This window comes from Saccopteryx leptura, chromosome 10, assembly GCF_036850995.1.
Source record: "Saccopteryx leptura isolate mSacLep1 chromosome 10, mSacLep1_pri_phased_curated, whole genome shotgun sequence".
Classification (NCBI taxonomy): Eukaryota; Metazoa; Chordata; class Mammalia; order Chiroptera; family Emballonuridae; genus Saccopteryx; species Saccopteryx leptura.
The window spans coordinates 36,533,221-36,551,646 of NC_089512.1; the positions used below are offsets into that span (position 1 = coordinate 36,533,221).

General features: G+C 40.3%; 2 protein-coding genes across 2 annotated transcripts in view; one reads left to right on the top strand and one right to left on the bottom strand.

Moving 5' to 3' along the window:
* Positions 1-18,426, bottom strand: part of ACAD11 (acyl-CoA dehydrogenase family member 11) — a 98,599-nt gene that overhangs the window by 37,779 nt on the left and 42,394 nt on the right. Inside the window, exons 10-13 of the mRNA XM_066350413.1 lie at positions 16,754-16,831; positions 15,936-16,074; positions 10,546-10,653; positions 8,566-8,664 (exon numbers count right to left, since the gene is read on the bottom strand). Coding sequence (XP_066206510.1) covers positions 8,566-8,664; positions 10,546-10,653; positions 15,936-16,074; positions 16,754-16,831 — 424 coding nt within the window. The remainder of the gene's footprint in view (positions 1-8,565; positions 8,665-10,545; positions 10,654-15,935; positions 16,075-16,753; positions 16,832-18,426) is intronic.
* Positions 357-6,295, top strand: ACKR4 (atypical chemokine receptor 4). The gene is made up of 2 exons (XM_066350422.1): positions 357-579; positions 3,568-6,295. Exon 2 carries the CDS (start codon positions 3,577-3,579, stop codon positions 4,627-4,629), a length of 1,053 nt encoding a protein of 350 aa, XP_066206519.1. The 5' UTR covers positions 357-579; positions 3,568-3,576; the 3' UTR covers positions 4,630-6,295.

Below are 18,426 nucleotides of genomic sequence, written 5' to 3' on the forward strand. Positions count from 1 at the left end.
GGACCAAGGATAGTAGAGTACAGTGAAGCAAAGAGGAGACTAATAGCTTAAGTAAATATTAATGTGACATAACAAAATTAAGCTGTATATATGCCTAATGATTACTTAGAATTTAGACTTTGATAATTTAGTCTTCAAAAAGATAATTTCTGGGTGAAAAATCATTTTGATTTCTTTCCTAGACAATATAACTTCAGAGAGCATTTCTCTGCTGCCACGTACAAGTGCTTGTGAGCCGCCCTGATGCTCCTGGGGAAATTCTTTTGGCTTGGCAACGAGTTCCTAAGCTGCAGGCACTTTCTGGTTGCCTTCAGCTAAGTGCAAAGTTGGAAAGACCTGCAGTTGTTGAAACAAGATGAAAATCTTTCTGGTTTGTAGTTTAGGATACTTAAGAACTTGGATTTGATTTCACAGGATGGTTATACATAAAGATCAAGTGCTCAAAAGGTTAAATTTCAGGAAAGCCCTCTTGGATGCAAGACAAAGGCGGGGTATGACCGAAAACAAAAGTAGGCTGAGTTAAAGAGGTCATTTGATTTTACCCTGCACTCAAGACTGCTCCTCTGCCCACTGAAACAGGTTGGTTTTTCTTTCCTCATTCTAACTTAGACATGAGTATTTTAAAAAGCCTCAAAATTTTGTATATTTACCTATGTTGATGCATAAGTCTAAATGTTTGTGTGTAAAAGAGCTATTTGAAAACAGCTATATGCTTTAACCTTAAAACAAGTATGAGTATGGCAAGAAGAAAATATATTAATTTAATACCACTACTTGCCTATGAAATTTTGTTAATGAGAAACAGGTTTTGCTATACTACTTTTTGCTTTGTTTTACAAACACTAATTATTTTGTTCTTATAATCATTACAAAGACATCTTAAATGTGTTTCTATTCATCTGCCAGAGGATTATTTCTGGAAACAATTTCCATTCCTACTCCTTTCTATTTATGCTCATTTTTAGTAAGATTCTTACTTTAAAATATCCTTTCTTAATATCAAATTTGGCCATATTGTTCCTTATCATCAGGTTCAAGATTTCTGTGATGAAAGAGAAGGAAAGAACAAAGTTCATATATGTTAATAATTAACAAAAACCAGAGTAATCTTCCAGATTGAAACTTTGCAAATAGCATTAAGGATAAAAGTAATCATGTAAAAATTGTCAGCACCTAATTTTTACATAATAAAAGTTATTTTATTTGGTATCTTTCCTTGGAGGTCCTTCTTTACTCTACTTTACTCTTCCCAAAAAGATTAACAAGTATAAGAATACTCTTTTGAAAATGTACTATAAGTTGTCACGCTGTTCTGAAGATAGTATTTTCATAAATGATTTTATAGGAATGTTTGGGATTCTTCCAAAGACAAAAATAACTGAAGGCAGACATAAAGGTTAAGGAAAAAGCAAAACAAGCTCAGTACTCTAATAAAAATATTTAAAGTCATTCTTAAATACATTTTAAAACCTGTGAATTCTGTATAAGGTTATCTTACTACTACTGGGTATTAATAGCTAAATAGTAAAATAACAATGAGGAGACAGGAGTACCAGCATTATAACTGCTGGTAAAACCTTTATTTGGCAGATATTTACTGAGCAATCAGTGTGTGCCAGGCACTCAATAGGTATTAATCACAATCTTAGGGAACTTAGAACTGTTAGGTTGCCAGAGGCCTGATGAGTTTTATAAGATATTTCTGTATGCATCTGCGGACAGGCTGAGACCCTAGTGGCTTCAGCGGTGAGAGGATGAAAAGCCTCAGCCTGCACAGGACTGAGTTTGGCTGTATTTCTCCCTGCAAGGGGGAAACTTCTGTTACCTGTGGCGGTTTCAACAATGGGGGAGGGAGGATGGTGCTGATGAAGAAATGTTCAAATAAATGATGGGGGAGAGGATGACTGTCAGGATGCCCCAGGGCCAGGCAGAAGTAAGATACCAATCAGGATTGCTCAGGTGGAGTTATGGGGACTGCCCTGGCACTGGGTCACCTAAGTTCCACCTGGCTAGTTGGGGCTTTTGGTAGGGGGCTTGGACCCAAACCTAATTAGAATATAGAGGGGAAAATGTAGTCTGGGAAACACATCTTTTCCATAGGATGGGGTGAGTTCTCTGAGAGGTATATATATAAAGCTTTTGGTTCAGGAAAGTCTTCTGGGGAAGTGACATCCAAGTTAAGTGAGTAGGAACTGGCCTTCAAGGGAAGGCAGGAAATGGTATATCAGGAAAGGGACAGAACAAGTACTGATGTATGCATGTGCCGCAGCATGGGTGTGTTTGCAGACTGCTAGCTCTCAGTATTATTACTGTCTGGGGTGCTGGGGCCCACAGCAGAGATGTGGCAGGAACCGTGGGCAGCACCATATTATGGAGGGAGCCTTGTCGATCATGCTAAGGAGCTGGAACTGCATCTTTCAGGTGAAGAGGTTTGTCTTTCAGGCGAGGAGCTAAGCAGGGACTTCTTGGCAACAGACTGGCATTTCAGAGACAGAGCACTCTGGTGGCAGGAATCAAGGTGTGCTTGACAAGAAGGTGGTTACCAAGAATAAGAACAGTAGGAGACCAGTTAGGAAGATATTGTAGTGGACCAGGTAAGAACAACAATGGTCCAACTGGGTGGATGTACCAAAGAGCACAGATTAAAAGAAGAAGACAGATTTGAGAGCTATTGGGAAGGTAAAATCAGAATTTAGGGGCTGACTGGAAATCACAGATGAAGGTAAGAGAGAAGTCAGGATTGTGTAGGCTTAAGACTTTGGTGGCTAGTGGAATGAAGGAGCTCCCTAATAGTAGTGACAAGAAGCACATAGAGACAGGATTGTAGGAAAGCTAACCAGAGAGACTGTTTTATAAATACCAACTAATGAAATTAAGTAGAAATGCTGAGATAGCTTATTTAACTTATTTTAAAATAAAGTTATAAATAACAAAATAAGCTGATTTTAAGTAATTAAAATAATTTTATTTGTCAGTATACTGCAGAATAATCACAAACCTGTATATGTAAAAATTATAACATTTTTTATTCCTTTTAGTGTGACTAAATGTTCATATTTTAAAAACTATTTTTATAAGGCCTGACCTGTGGCAGCACAGTGGATAAAGTGTTGACCTGGAACGCTGAGGTCGCTGGTTCGAAACTCTGGGCTTGCCTGGTCAAGACACATATGGAGTTGATACTTCCTGCTCCTCCCCACTTCTCTCTCTCTCTCTCAAAATGGATAAATAAAATCTTTAAAAAAAACTATTTTTATAAGAGAAGTAGTGACTTTTATTTACGGTTTAATGATTAAGAAAATTCCTCAGGGTATTATTTTTAGCGTCTCTGTGTAAATCCCAATTCCTGCACACAGCCTTGTAAAAACAAAGGTTGAAAAATTAGCCTTGGGGATATACTCCAATGTGGCTTCCATTAAAGAATTTCAAAGAACAGCAGATTCAGGCTTATGCATGTTATGGCAACAATCTACTCTCTAGTAAGAGAACAAAACATATGCTAGATAAAAAATGTTTCCTTTTAAGCAACTTTAAAATAAATGTCTTGTATTTTTTTTTTCCATTTAGATTGCAGCCATGGCTTTGGAACACAACCAGTCAGCAGATTACTATTATGAAGACAATGAAATAAATGGCACTTATGACTATAGTCATTATGAAGTGATCTGTATCAAAGAAGATGTCAGACAATTTGCAAAAGTTTTCCTGCCTGTCTTCTTCACAATAGCTTTCATCATTGGAGTTGCAGGAAACTCGACAGTAGTGGCAATTTATGCCTATTACAAGAAGCAGAGAACCAAAACAGATGTGTACATCCTGAATTTGGCGGTAGCGGACTTACTCCTCCTATTCACTCTGCCTTTTTGGGCAGTTAATGCAGTTCTCGGGTGGGTTTTAGGGAGAATCATGTGCAAGGTCACTGCAGCCTTGTACACAGTCAACTTTGTCTCTGGAATGCAGTTTTTGGCTTGTATCAGCATAGACAGATACTGGGCAGTAACTAAACCCTTGAGCCATTCAGGAGCGGGAAAACCATGCTGGCTTATCTGTTTCTGTGTCTGGACGGCTGCCATCTTGCTGAGTATACCTCAGCTGGTTTTCTATACAGTAAATCACAGGGCCAATTGCATTCCCATCTTTCCCTACCACCTGCAAACATCAATGAAAGCCTCAATTCAAATGCTGGAAATCTGCATTGGGTTTGTGATACCCTTTCTTATTATGGGAGTGTGCTACTTTATCACGGCAAGGACACTCATCAAGATGCCAGACATTAAAAAATCTCGACCCCTCAAAGTTTTGCTCACAGTGGTTATAGTTTTCATTGTCACTCAGCTGCCTTATAACATTGTCAAGTTCTGCCGAGCCATCGACATCATCTACTTCCTGATCACCGACTGCGACATGAGCAAACGCATGGATGTTGCCATCCAAATCACAGAGAGCATTGCACTTTTCCACAGCTGCCTCAACCCAATCCTATATGTTTTTATGGGATCCTCTTTTAAAAACTACATTATGAAAGTTGCCAAGAAATATGGATCCTGGAGAAGACAAAGACAAAATGTGGAGGAGATTCCTTTCGATTCTGAAGTCCCTACAGAGCCAACCAGTACATTAAGCATTTAAATGTAAAACTGCCTAGTGTCTTGCTTGGATACACATGAATGCTTCTCCCTCAGAGAAAAACATCTGCATTATTTTGAAATTCAAATCTCTGACACTCTGGTGGCAATTTACAAAAAAGAAGACGTTGGGATGTGGAAGGGGGTAGGGTAGAAGCCAAGAAAAGAAAACAAAATAATCAATGCATAAAACATGAAAACTAAAATGAACACTACTGGAAAACAGTAATGACAGGCATAAGTAATAAAAACATCACACTCTAAGTTAGGCCATCTAAATCAGTTTTTTTCTTAATTGTGAAATGGGGAGGCAGAGGGACAAGACTCCCACATGCAGCCCGACCGGCATCCACCCAGCTAGCCCCCTATGGGGCGATGCTCTGCCCATCTGGGGCTGTTGCTCCAGTGCTTGGCAACCAAGCTATCTTAGTGCCTGAGGCAAGGCCATGGAGCCATCCTCAGCACCTGGGGCCAGCTTGTTCCAACCGAGCCATGGCTGCAGGAGGACAAGAGAGAGCTAGAGAGAAAGAAGGGAGAGGGGGAGGGGTGGAGAAGCAGATGGTCACTTCTCCTCTGTGCCCTGACTGGGAATCTGGTAGATAAAATGGCTACTCAGCAACCATCTTAAGAACAATGTAGGCCTGCCTGCCTGACCTGTGGTGGCGCAGTGGATCAAGCATCGACCTGGAACACTGAAGTCACCTGTTCAAAATCCCGAGCTTGCCTGGTCAATGCACATACGAGAAGCAACTACTTCAAGGTGATGCCTCCCAATCTTCCCACCACCCCAGTCTCTAAAATCAATAAATGAAATCTTTAAGTATCAGCTGCCTTTGCCCAAAGCCCTTTGACTAATCTATATAAACCCTGCCCTATCCCTCCCTTGGGGCAACACCCTTTGCTGGTCTCAGCCTGCCTGCACCCAGGTGCTTTAAAATAAATTTTCTTTTTGGAACACACTAGCCTCGTGTTTTTGGTTTGGGCCCACGGTTTCTGCCTTTCATAACTGAACCTGGGACATCCACATGCCAGGCCAACCAGCCATGGCCTAAATCAGTATTAAAGAGGTTTATATTAAAGGGCATTTATAATTATTTTCGATTATATAAGAATGATTTACCTGCATAATTCAACACCTGAATAACTATACCGCAAAATTTAATCTATTTTTCTTTTTCTGATTCTTAATTTGTAAGTGATTTCATAAAACTTCAGAGAGAATAACAATCAACAAAAAGGTTCATCCATTTATGCGAGCCTATTACTGAGAGTTGACTAAACAGTATATTTTTCTATGTATAAAGATTATTTTTCACTTAAACACTTGTATTTTTAAGCAATGAAATATGTGCCACTCCCGCAGCAATATATTTGCTGATTTATCTCCACAGGCAAGTGAAATAAAAGACAAGATAAACAAATGGGACTATATCAAACTAAAAAGCTTTTGCACAGCTAAAGACAATAAGAGCAGAATAAAAATACAAACTATCCAATGGGAGAACATATTCGACAATACATCTGATAAGGGGTTAATAACCAAAATTTATAAAGAACTTATAAAACTCAATACCAGGAAGACAAACAATCCAATAAAAAAATGGGCAAAAGAAATAAATAAACACTTCTCCAAAGAGGACATACAAATGGCCAACAGGCATATGAAAAAATGCTCAACATCACTAATCATTAGAGAAATGCAAATTAAAATCACAATGAGATATCACCTCACACCAGTCAGAATGGCGCTCATCAACAAAACAACACAGAATAAGTGCTGGCGAGGATGTGGAGAAAAGGGAACCCTCCTGCACTGCTGGTGGGAATGCAGACTGGTGCAGCCTCTGTGGAAAACAGTATGGAGATTCCTCATAAAATTAAAAAATTAACTGCCTTTTGGCCTGACCAGGCGGTGGCGCAGTGGATAGAGCGTTGGACTGGGATGTGGAGGACCCAGGTTCGGGACCCCGAGGTCGCCGGCTTGAGCACGAGCTCATCTGGTTTGAGCAAAAGCCCCCCAGCTTGAACCCAAGGTCGCTGGCTCCAGCAGGGGGTTATTCAGTCTGCTGAAGGCCCGCGGTCAAGGCACATATGAGAGGGCAATCAATGAACAACTAAGGTGTTGCAACGCGCAATGAAAAACCAATGATTGATTCTTCTCATCTCTCTCCATTCCTGTCTGTCTGTCCCTGTCTATTCCTCTCTCTGACTCACTCTCTGTCTCTGTAAAAAAAAAAAAAAAAATTAACTGCCTTTTGACCCAGCTATCCCACTTTTAGGAATATGCCCCAAGAACACCATAGCACTGTTTCAAAAGGAGAAATGTACCCCCATGTTTATGGCAGGATCGTTCACAATAGCAAAGATCCGGAAACAGCCCAAGAGTCTGTCAGTGGACGAGTGGATTAAAAAGCAGTGGTACATATACACAATGGAATACTATGGGGCCATGAAAAAGAAGGAAATCTTACCTTTTGCGACAACATGGATGGACCTGGAAACTATTATGTTAAGTGAAATAAGCCAGGCAGAGAAAGAAAATTATCATATGACCTCACTCATTTGAGGAATCCAATGAACAGTGTGAACTGAGGAATGGAATAGAGACAGAGGAGAGATCAAAGGGACCAGAGGAAAAGAGAACAGAGGGAAAGGGGATGATAGGATGGGATAAAGCTGAAGGGAAGGGGGGAGGGTGCTGTGGGGAGGGGGGCAAGGGAGGTGTTGAGGGGAATACGGGGGAGGGGGGAAGCATTCAGGGCAACACTAGAATCTATGTAAACACAATAAATTAAAATCAATAAAAAGAAAGAAAATATGTCCCACAATAAATTATTTTTAATAATATGTAGTTTCTCTTTGAAAACAATTATATATAAATTATTAGAGTCCATGTGGTGTGTTCCTATTAAAACTCAGTTTTGATAGAAATTACAATGGTCAAAATATTGTGCACTAATATGAATTTTATCTTTCACAAACTGTAAAATACATTTTCTGCTCTTAAAATAAAAATCACCTAATCAGCCCTGGCCGGTTGGCTCAGTGGTAGAGCGTTGGCCTAGCGTGTGGAGGACCTGGGTTCGATTCCCGGCCAGGGCACACAGGAGAAGCGCCCATTTGCTTCTCCACCCCTCCGCCGCACTTTCCTCTCTGTCTCTCTCTTCCCCTCCCGCAGCCAAGGCTCCATTGGAGCAAAGATGGCCCGGGCGCTGGGGATGGCTCTGTGGCCTCTGCCTCAGGCGCTAGAGTGGCTCTGGTCGCAACATGGCAACGCCCAGGATGGGCAGAGCATCGCCCCATGGTGGGCGTGCCGGGTGGATCCCGGTCGGGCGCATGCGGGAGTCTGTCTGACTGTCTCTCCCTGTTTCTAGCTTCAGAAAAATGAAAAAAAAAAAAAAAAATCACCTAATCAAAACATTTTATTTTAAAAAATTTTATTTTAAAATTACTTTTCTTTTTATCAACTATTTCTTTTTTTTTCTTTTTTTGTATTTTTCTGAAGTTGGAAATGGGGAGGCAGTCAGACAGACTCCCGCATGCCCACCAGGGGGCGATGCTCTGCCCATCTGGGGTGTCGCTCTGTTGCAACCAGAGCCATTCTAGTGCCTGAGGCAGAGGCCACAGAGCCATCCTCAGTGCCCGGGCCAACTTTGCTCCAATGGAGCCTTGGCTGTGGGAGGGGAAGAGAGAGACAGAGAAGAAGGGGAGGGGGAGGGGTGGAGAAGCAAATGGGCACTTCTCCTGCAAATGGGAATCGAACCCGGGACTCCTGCACACCAGGCCGACACTCTACCACTGAGCCAACTGGCCAGGGCCTATCAACTATTTCTTAATTTAAAAATGCTAAGGCAGAATTTAAAGCACTGTGATAATAATTACTGTGTATCATATTCTTTCAGGACAGCGTCTAGCACAAAGGATCGATCTGAGTACTCACCACTGCTCCACCATTTCTTGCCATTGACTACGTAGCTATCTCCATCTCGTTCGATGCTACATTCAATGTTTGTGGCATCACTGGATGCTACATCAGGCTCTATAAATAAGCAAAGGCTGAGTTTACAGGAAGGCAGATACCACTGGTTTATAAGAGACTTAGATAAGAAATCTGAGGACAGAGAGAACCTTTGTCTTTGTCATCTTCCTATCCTCCCCCCATTGCACCCTGGTTCTCCCATAACCTACAGTAGTAGGTATTCAAAAAATGTGCATTGGAAGACTGAATGAATGAAATATTTAGAACATTGGAGATCAACAATCTGAATTGTATTTTTGGCTTCCTCATTGATACATGACTTAGGATAAAACTCAATCCTTTTTCCAGTCATTAAAAGTAGATTAAAAACATTGTTCTTCCCACAACGGAAGTCTGTACTAAATATTTGCAAGGCAGATTTCCTTACTGTATGGTTTACTATTTTAAACAATTTTAACTGTGCCTTCAAATTCCATCAGAGTGCTTTTACTGACTTATTTGTTTTGCATTCCATAAAGCCTGCTCCACATTAATATCTTCAGAAAGTTTTCCATGGAACTCTTACAGAACTGCTTTACTGCACGGCATCTCAGAATTTACATGCTGGCTCTCAATCACAGCATTCTGCACTTGGTAATGTAATGTTCTTTTAAATGGGTCCTTCAGATATTTCTTGTGTACTGTTTCTAAATTAGAGATTCAGGTCCTTTAGAAAGGGGGCTGTGCACTTATTTTATAACCTCAAAATAGTGCTTTGTAGATAACACATCATACTGCAGGTGTTCAATAAATACCTCTTACTGATTTAAATGGAGATCATTTTTGCTATTATAAATGTATGCAATGTTATAAAAGACAATAAAATCTAGCCAAAATTATGGCCATATGAAATTTAGTTTAATTCTAAACTCAATTATGAAATAATGTGTTTGTCTCTTCACGAGTTCTTTTTATTATTTATTTATTTATTTATTCTGGTATTTCTCTGAAGTTGGAAACGGGGAGGCAGTCAGACAGACTCCCGCATGCGCCCTACCGGGATCCACCCCGCATGCCCACCAGGGGGTGATGCTCTGCCCATCTGGGGCATTGCTCTGTTGTGATCAGAGCCATTCTAGCGCCTGAGGTAGGGCCATAGAGCAGCGGTTCTCAACCTGTGGGTCACGACCCTGGCGGGGGTCTAACGACCAAACACAGGGGTCACCTAAAGCCATCGGAAATTTGGCTGTGGTAGGGGAAGAGAGAGACAGAGAGGAAGGAGAGGGGGAGGGGTAGAGAAGCAGATGGGCGCTTCTCCTGTGTGCTCTGGCAGGGAATCGAACCCAGGATTCCTGCATGCCAGGCCGACGCTCTACCTGTGAGCCTACCGGCCAGGGCCCCTTCATGAGTTCTTAATGACTGTTTCCTATGTACAAAAGTACCAAATCATTTTTATTAATATGCTCCTAGCTTTATTTCCCCATATGATTATAATTTGAGCTATATGACCAGCACTAGTGAAAGTTCTATTTTTCCGGGTTTATGCAGAGTTAAGTATTTTCTAAGTATCAATATAAAATTATCACAAAGATGAATATTTCATACATAAGGGGAAAACAGATCTTAAATATCCATAGGTGGCAATTTTAGAAATGCAAGTCAAACAGTTATGAAACTAGGTTTATTTTTGCTGCTCATGCCTAAAGTAGGTTACAGGAAACATCATCTGGTGTCCTCCCTAAGGGAAGGATAGTTTTATCCTGCACATGTAAAAATTCCAAAGTTTAAAAGTGAGTTCAAAATAAATAAATAAACAAATAAAATAAATGCGGGCTCAAAACAAAGATATTCACCTATCTGACCGCAGGCAAATTTGTCTGAAACACAGCCACCTCCCACAGTTCTTCAGCTCTCCATGGAACTCTGGGGTGACACAAGGACAGAACAGTGGTTGGCTCTTACCTGTCATACAGAAGCAGGAGGCAATGCTCCCTTCAAGAAGAGGCTCAAGCCACTGCTTCTTCTGCTTTTCACTTCCATACAGGTGGAGCAACTCCATGTTCCCTGTGTCTGTATACACGTAATAAGAAAAGCATTTGTTTCCAATTTAAAAATTTACTAATATAAAGTACAAACTTTATGTAGATAATAAAGACATGCATCTTTTTTAAAACAAATGTTTGCTAACAATATTTTGAGGCAAATTAAGTATAATATACAATGAAGCTTTGCCATAAATAATTGTAAGTGCCTGGCAGTCCGTGCATATTTATTCAACTTGTTGTGAATCACAGACACGCGTCTGCTTCATGCCCATGACGCATGGGTCTGATGAGGTCTACCCCAATCAGGACTAATGAACTGCCTGGCCTAACCTCTGCCTGGTACCTTGTAAATGTGCTCCACCAGGAGTGACGGCGACACTTGTGGAAAACAACGTTATCCTACTGACACTCCAGTTCCTCAAACACACCCGGTACTTTCTAACCGTCGTATGTTTGCTCGGGCCAGGCCTTCTCTCAAGTAAAATTCCACCCATCCTTCCTCAGTAAATTCCTGCTCCTTAGCCACCTTCACTGTGAAGAATCTCCAATTACCCAGTCAGAAAATACCTCCTTCTTCTGAACTCACACAGTAATTACTGTCTCTTTACCACTAACATTGCTCTTACTTTTGTGCGCCTCATTCCATTTAGAAAAATAGTAGGTCATATCTCAAGAATGCTAAACACAGAATCCTGCCCTGGGTAGAAAATGGCAACAGATAACTTCAACCCTCAGAGGGCACTGCTCAGTGCCTAATAACAACCTAGTATCAGCCTGAGCCTGAGGTTAAAAAAGGGGGGGGGGGGACTTCACGTCCACCATAGAGCAAAATGTTCTAAATGCCTTTCTCTGCTTTTCATTCCCAGAAAATTTCTGAAAATATTCTCTAAAACCTTTCCCTTGAATACTGATTACTTATAAGATTTTTGAGGAAGCATCTTTCAACATCACCTCTTTTATTTATTTTTATTATTATTATTATTTTTGTATTTTTCTGAAGTTGGAAACAGGGAGGCAGTCAGATAGACTCCCGCATGCGCCCAACCGGGATCCACCCGGCATGCCCACCAGGGGGCAATGCTCTGCCCATCTGGGGCATTGCTCTGTTGCAACCAGAGCCATTCTAGTGCCTGAGGCAGAGGCCATAGAGCCATCCCGAGTGCCCGGGCCAACTTTGCTCCAATGGAGCCTTGGCTGCGGGAGTGGAAGAGAGACAGAGAGGAAGGAGAGGGGGAAGGGTGGAGAAGCAGATAGGTGCTTCTCCTGTGTGCCCTGGCTGGGAATCGAACCCAGACTCCTACACGCCAGGCTGACACTCTACCACTCAGCCAACCGGCCAGGGCTCAACATCACCTCTTAAAATGACTTTAAAGGTGGTCACTAAAATGCCTATGAAAATTAAGTCTAAGTTAAGTCTCTCAAAATATGTTTGTACCCTGTTTAGACATTCCTAATGGAGCTGAAGTTATATTAAAATGCAAAATTCTGAGATTAACACAAGCTTAAAATTCCTTTTGAATGAGGAAGAAAATGAGTCTTTACTTGGAATTAATGAAGCTCATTGTCTTCTTTGCTTGTTTTAAATTCTGTGTTTCTTATTAGAGTTCAAATGAGGTAAATATTGAATATAAACTCTCCCAAAATTACCAATTTATTTTGAGAAGCTGGCAAAATGAAGCTATCATTCAAGGGTAGGGGAAAGAGCCTAGATAAATTACTTCTACATATTTTTTTTAAAAAATCAACCCAATGGCCCCTAAATTTTCCAGTAATAGGTTTAGAATTAAAATTGTTATTTTCAACATTCCAATATACAATATTGCATGACTTTCTGAAGGGCAAAAATCAAAAAGACAAATTAGAAGATGAAATGTTTCCCACATGCTTTTATGACTACCTGGGAAATAATCTGGGTAGCTTGAGTAGAAATTCATCATTTATGTTTAAGAAACCTCCCAAACTACTTAATTGGCTGCAATTACATACCATTTTTATCCGCTTTGGAAATGCTCCAAAACATACTGCTCTAGCCCTTCATGAAGGTATCTCCACTACAAAGAGAAAATGCCTGGTTTTCTACTGATGATTTTATACACCTTGTTTGGTGAGTAGAGTTACTGATCATCCTTTGATCAAAGAAAATATTTCCCTGGCCAATTTTAAAATGTCAGCAGTTTGGCGATATCATTTACACAGTACAATTGACAGACTTATGAGATTTTAATACTGAAAAAACGTCCATGGCCAAGTAAGTTCACAAGTCAAATGGAGAAACAGTAGCAGAGCTGTATCTGCAAAGAATGTCCTCCATTATTTTTCATTTTATGACCCATTAGGATGTTGTGAAATCAAAAATTTTTTTTAGATTTTTTTTATTTATTAATTTTTAGAGAGAGAGAGAAGGGGAGGAGCAGAAAGCATCAACTCCCATATATGCCTTGAGACCCGGCAAACCCAGGGTTTTGAACCAGCAAATTCAGCATTCCAGGTCGATGCTTTATCCACTGCACCACCGCAGGTCAGGCCTATTGTGAAATAAATTTAATGGAATATGGCTAGCAAGCTATAAAAACTAACATAGATCAAATAGTATACATTAGACTCAGTGGAAAATATCTGAATGCATTGTATGTTAGTAAGAGAAACTTTGTTTCATGAAGCCTTTTTTCAATAATACATAAGTATCTCTCTCCCTCTTCTTTCACCCCCATCCACCCACCAATGAGGACACATACAACTACATATGCGACATATTGGGCCACAATATAAAATAGATTTCTTACTATAAAGTAACAAAAACAGTTTTAAGACTCCCAGCTCTCTTTCCACAAAATTAAGCCACCTATGCTCACATGAATAAGATAAACTTTTAGAAACTTTGTAAATAGATTTCTTTACAATAGCCTTATTATTAGATTAAAATGTAAATACAACAGTAATTTGATAAATCAGGCTTTTATTTATTCATTTTAGAGAAGGGGGGAGAGAAAAGAGGGGGAGGAGCAGGAAGCATCAACTCCCATATGTGCCTTGACTGAGCAAGCCCAGGGTTTCGAACCGGCGACCTCAGCATTCCAGGTCGACGCTTTATCCACTGCGCCACCACAGGTCAGGCGTAAATCACGCTTTGAAGAGGGAAAACCACACCTGGGAAAAGTTGAACCATCAATAGAAGTGTATGAACTATCTCAATTGTTCCAAAGAAACAGTCAGAAAACAAGGAGGAAAACGCTTTGCTAAAACACCAAGTTGTGTTTTCTCTCAGATAGTCAATATTCCTCTTTTTGGCAGTTCTGCCTTCATGAACTCTTTTTGGGAGAGCTTCAGGACCAGGGCTATACAAGAAGCACAAAAGGCAATACTAAGGCTCCCTTGTGCAGGAACACTAGGATATCATACCATCATCCTTCTACTACAAGTCAAATGTTAGCTAGCTCTTGACAGGCAGCCTCAGAGTAACTTGTTCAAAAATAAATCCAAAAAGACATTCCCAGGGTCTACCCGACACCTACTGATCAGAATCTCCAGGGATGGAGCTTATGAATCTGGATTTTTTTTTTTTAAGTTCCTTAGGTGGTTCTTCCAATCCAGGTTTGAAAACACCTTCTATAGATAAACTCCATTCCATGTTACCTTTTAAAAAAAAGTTGGCCTCCTTCCCTCATCCTTTCAATTTTCTTGCCAAAGTCCTTAGTGGCATCCTCGACTCTCCCATTATACCCCGTATCCAATCAGGAAATCCTCTTGGCTCAGCCTTCAAAATATATTTAGACTCTTTCCACTCCTTCCACTGCTAGTACTCTAGAACAAACCACCATCGTCTCTCACTAGGATTATTACAACAGACTCCCTGGCTTCCCTCCTTCCCTCCTTTTATTAGCAGCCAAAGTGATCCTTTTAAAACCTAAATTACATCCCAATGGCTTCTCATACCCCTGTGGTAAGCCCTTTTCTGTTCTATATAGCCCAACATATAAAAATGACCTTTCCTCTCTGATATCTTGTACTACTCTGCCAGCCACAATGGCCTCCTTGGCTATTCCTGGAACACACCAATCACGTTGCCTTAGGGCCTGTGCATTTCCTGTTCTCTCTGCTATGAAAACTATTCCCCCAGTAGGGCTAACTCTGACCTTCTTTAAGTCTTTATCAAATGTCACTTCCTAACTAAGGCCTACCTCAACCATTCTACTTAAAATTATAATCCGTATTCCTTGTCTCTCAGAATTCCAGAGCTCCCACATCCTGCTGAATTTTTTTCCTCCAAATCCTTTTCTTTTTTTGTGACAGGGACAGGGAGAGGGACAGATAGGGACAGACAGACAGGAAGGGAGAGAGATGAGAAGCATCAACTCTTTGTTATGGCACCTTAGTTGTTCATTGATTGCTTTCTCATATGTGCCTTGATGGGGGAAGGGGGCTACAGCAGACTGAGTGACCCCTTGCTCAAGCCAGCGACCTTGGGTTCAAGCTGGTGAGCTGTACTCAAACCAGATGAGCCCATGCTCAAGCTGGCGACCTTGGGGTTTTGAACCTGGGTCTTCCGCGTCCCAGTCCAATGCTCTATCCACTGAGCCACCACCTGATCAGGCTCAAATCACTTTTCATCTTCAAACTCACTACATTCTTTCTTTTTCTTTTTAAAGATTTTATTTATTGACGAGAAAGAGAGAGAGAGAAAGGGCAGAGAGGGGGGAAGCATCAACACGTAGTAGTTGCATGTGCTTTGACTGGACAAGCTTGGGGCCTTGAAGCAGCAACTTCAGCATCACAGGTCAGGCAATATAATTTCTTTATTTACAGTACCTATTACTTCTTTTTGTCTCCCTCCATTAGAATGCCAGCTGCATGTGGGCAGGAAACTTCGTTTATTTTATTCCTTGGTATTGCTCAAGGATCTAGAGCAGGACTTGGCACATAGCAGATAATCAATAGATAATTGATGAATAAATCAAAAGATAGTGATGCTAACCAAAAAAATTTGGGACTATCTATTCATTCCAACTAGCCACAGAAATACCCAATAGCCAATCAGGAAACTGCAATCCTTACACTGCCAATCCTTTTCGTGGCAGATTCTACCCACTAATAGTCTTAATATAATGATGTTTAACAAGACAGGAATCCACTGAGAACATTAGATCCATTTTTAATACATATTTAAATCAAAGTAACTTAGAAAATAAAATCACAGACAAATTAATAAATCAATGACTTTATGTGGGAAAACTTCCTTGCTATAAAATAGAGAATTTTTTAAACACCACTCAAAATAGCTGAGAACGTCTTTTTAAATAATGTAGTAACCTGGTGCTTGGCAGTTAAAGACATCTGGAGCAAAGAAGCATTTTCCTGTTTCTTCAGCAATCAGGGCATAGTCCAGCTGGCCGAGGCTGCTTTCAGCTGGCAGGAATAAGTTCCAGAGGCCCTCGGCTCTGGCCATTTCCTGTCAAGGTGATGAATATGCCAGAGTGATCACAATTTGCCACGACCTAAAATAATCTTGTTTTTTAAGCTATTGGTATTTATACTTTTGAAATTTAAAAACACTTAAGAAGTTATTTATTTCATTGTATCCTAGTGCAAAAACAAGTACTTATTAATTCTTCATGAAGCAATATTTCTTAACTGTTAAAGAAATGATTTTTCCTCCAAGCTTCCTTATATTTGGCTGAAAAACTAAATTGCTTGAGTATTTCTTAATGAATTATAGCTGTTCAAAGCTCCCACATCTGAGTAATTATGCCAAAAAACTACTTTATGCATTGTGATTTTTAACGTGTGTTGCTATTAGGATTTGAAATCATGAAATTTGGATTAAGCCATGTGAGACAAAGGCCCTGCCTTGACTTCAGTCTCAGTTAAGTTACAGATGGTAGTGAGTAGTGTTGACTGTATTTTTTTCTTTAAATATCTGTAAGAGGCTGTTTTCATCACATACCATACATAAAACACTACGCAACCTAATTTGTATATTACAGTCTATTTTAAACTTCTTTAAAAAAAGGTTATTATTGATATATTATCCTCTATATATTTAACAAAAACAGCAACAACAAAATGAGGTCTTAAAAAACACCTGCATATATATTTTCCAATGTTAAAGGTTTTCTTATTTTTCTTACCTTGAGCTTGTCAATTACTGGAGCTTTTTTCCACTGGTCTACTGAATTTTCATTTTTAACATAGAACTCAATTACCTCCTTAAAGTAATAAAAAGAAAAAAGCTCATTAGCTAAAGTTAACACAAAGTAAATAATGCCATAAACTGTTACTATACAAAGAAAACCTATTTAGGTGAAGCAGTTTTTTCAGCTGTTATTAAATCAATAATATTTAGTTCTAAAACCAGACACAGAAGTATAAAATATTCTAAAGGCTTGCTGCTCACAAAATTACACTGCCTTAAATATTAGATAGATAACAGACTCCCAAAATCTTACACCAAGGTTTGAATATTTCATTCTCAGCAATATGGCACACTGGATGATCACAGAAACCCCTCCCAGTGTAGTACAACTAAAAATATCTGGTAAAATATTTAAAAGTTTTTTTTTTTTTTATTCATTTTTAGAGAGGACAGAGAGAGGGAGAGAGAGAGACAGAGAGAGAGAGAAGGGGGGAGGAGCTGGAAGCATCAACTCCCATATGTGCCTTGACCAGGCAAGCCCAGGGTTTCGAACCGGCGACCTCAGCATTTCCAGGTCGACGTTTTATCCACTGTGCCACCACAGGTCAGGCCTAAAATAGTTTTAAAAATACATTTAGAAATGCATTTCTGTGCTGGAAGGAAATTAAGAACACTCAGAGTTCACAAATAAAAAACTCCTGACTTTCCAGGTGTGAGTGAGCACAGGTGCCGAGTTCGCCTGGGGGCTGGGGGCTGGTGCAGGTTAGCCTGGGCCTTAGTTTTTTTTTGTTTGTTTTTTGTGTTTGTTTTTTTTTACAGAGACAGAGAGAGAGTCAGAGAGAGGGATAGATAGGGACAGACAGACAAGAACGGAGAGAGATGAGAAGCATCAATCATTAGTTTTTCATTGTGACACCTTAGTTGTTCATTGATTGCTTTCTCATATGTGCCCTGACTGCGGGCCTTCAGCAGACCGAGTAACCCCTTGCTCGAGCCAGCGACCTTGGGACTAAGCTGGTGAGCTTTTTTGCTCAAACCAGATGAGCCCGCGCTCAAGCTGGCAACCTCGGGATCTCAAACCTGGGTCCTCCACATCCCAGTCTGACGCCACCACCTGGTCAGGTTGGGCCTTAGTTTTTAATGGTCACATAGGCAGGGGTCAGGAGACAAAGCCAAATGCCCCAAGGGGGGAAAAGGATTAGAGATCATCTCCTTTCTTCACCAAAGCCAGGGTATATAATGGGTAAAACTTAAATGGGAAAACAAAAAGAACAAAAACCCACCCTTCAGAGGTAAGCCATGGGGAAGAGGCCATATATAGGATAGAATAGGAAAAAGAAAGAAGTACTGAGGTTGCCGGTTCAAAACCCTGGGCTTGCCTGGTCAAGGCACATATGGGAGTTGATGCTTTCTGCTCCTCCCCTACTTCTCTCTCTTTCTCTCTCTCTCTCCCCCCTCTCTATAATGAATAAAAATAAATAAAAATCTTTAAAAAAAAAAAAAGAAAAAGAAAGAAGTACTTCTAGCTTGAAGTCTGTCTTTACCTTAGTTGTGGATCTGAATTCAGAAATCTGTGGGGCCCTAATATCTCATGCCAAAAATTAAGCTACATTGTTCTTGGTGACAGGGCCTAAAAGGACCTGGCAGAATCAAAAGCAAATCCTTCCT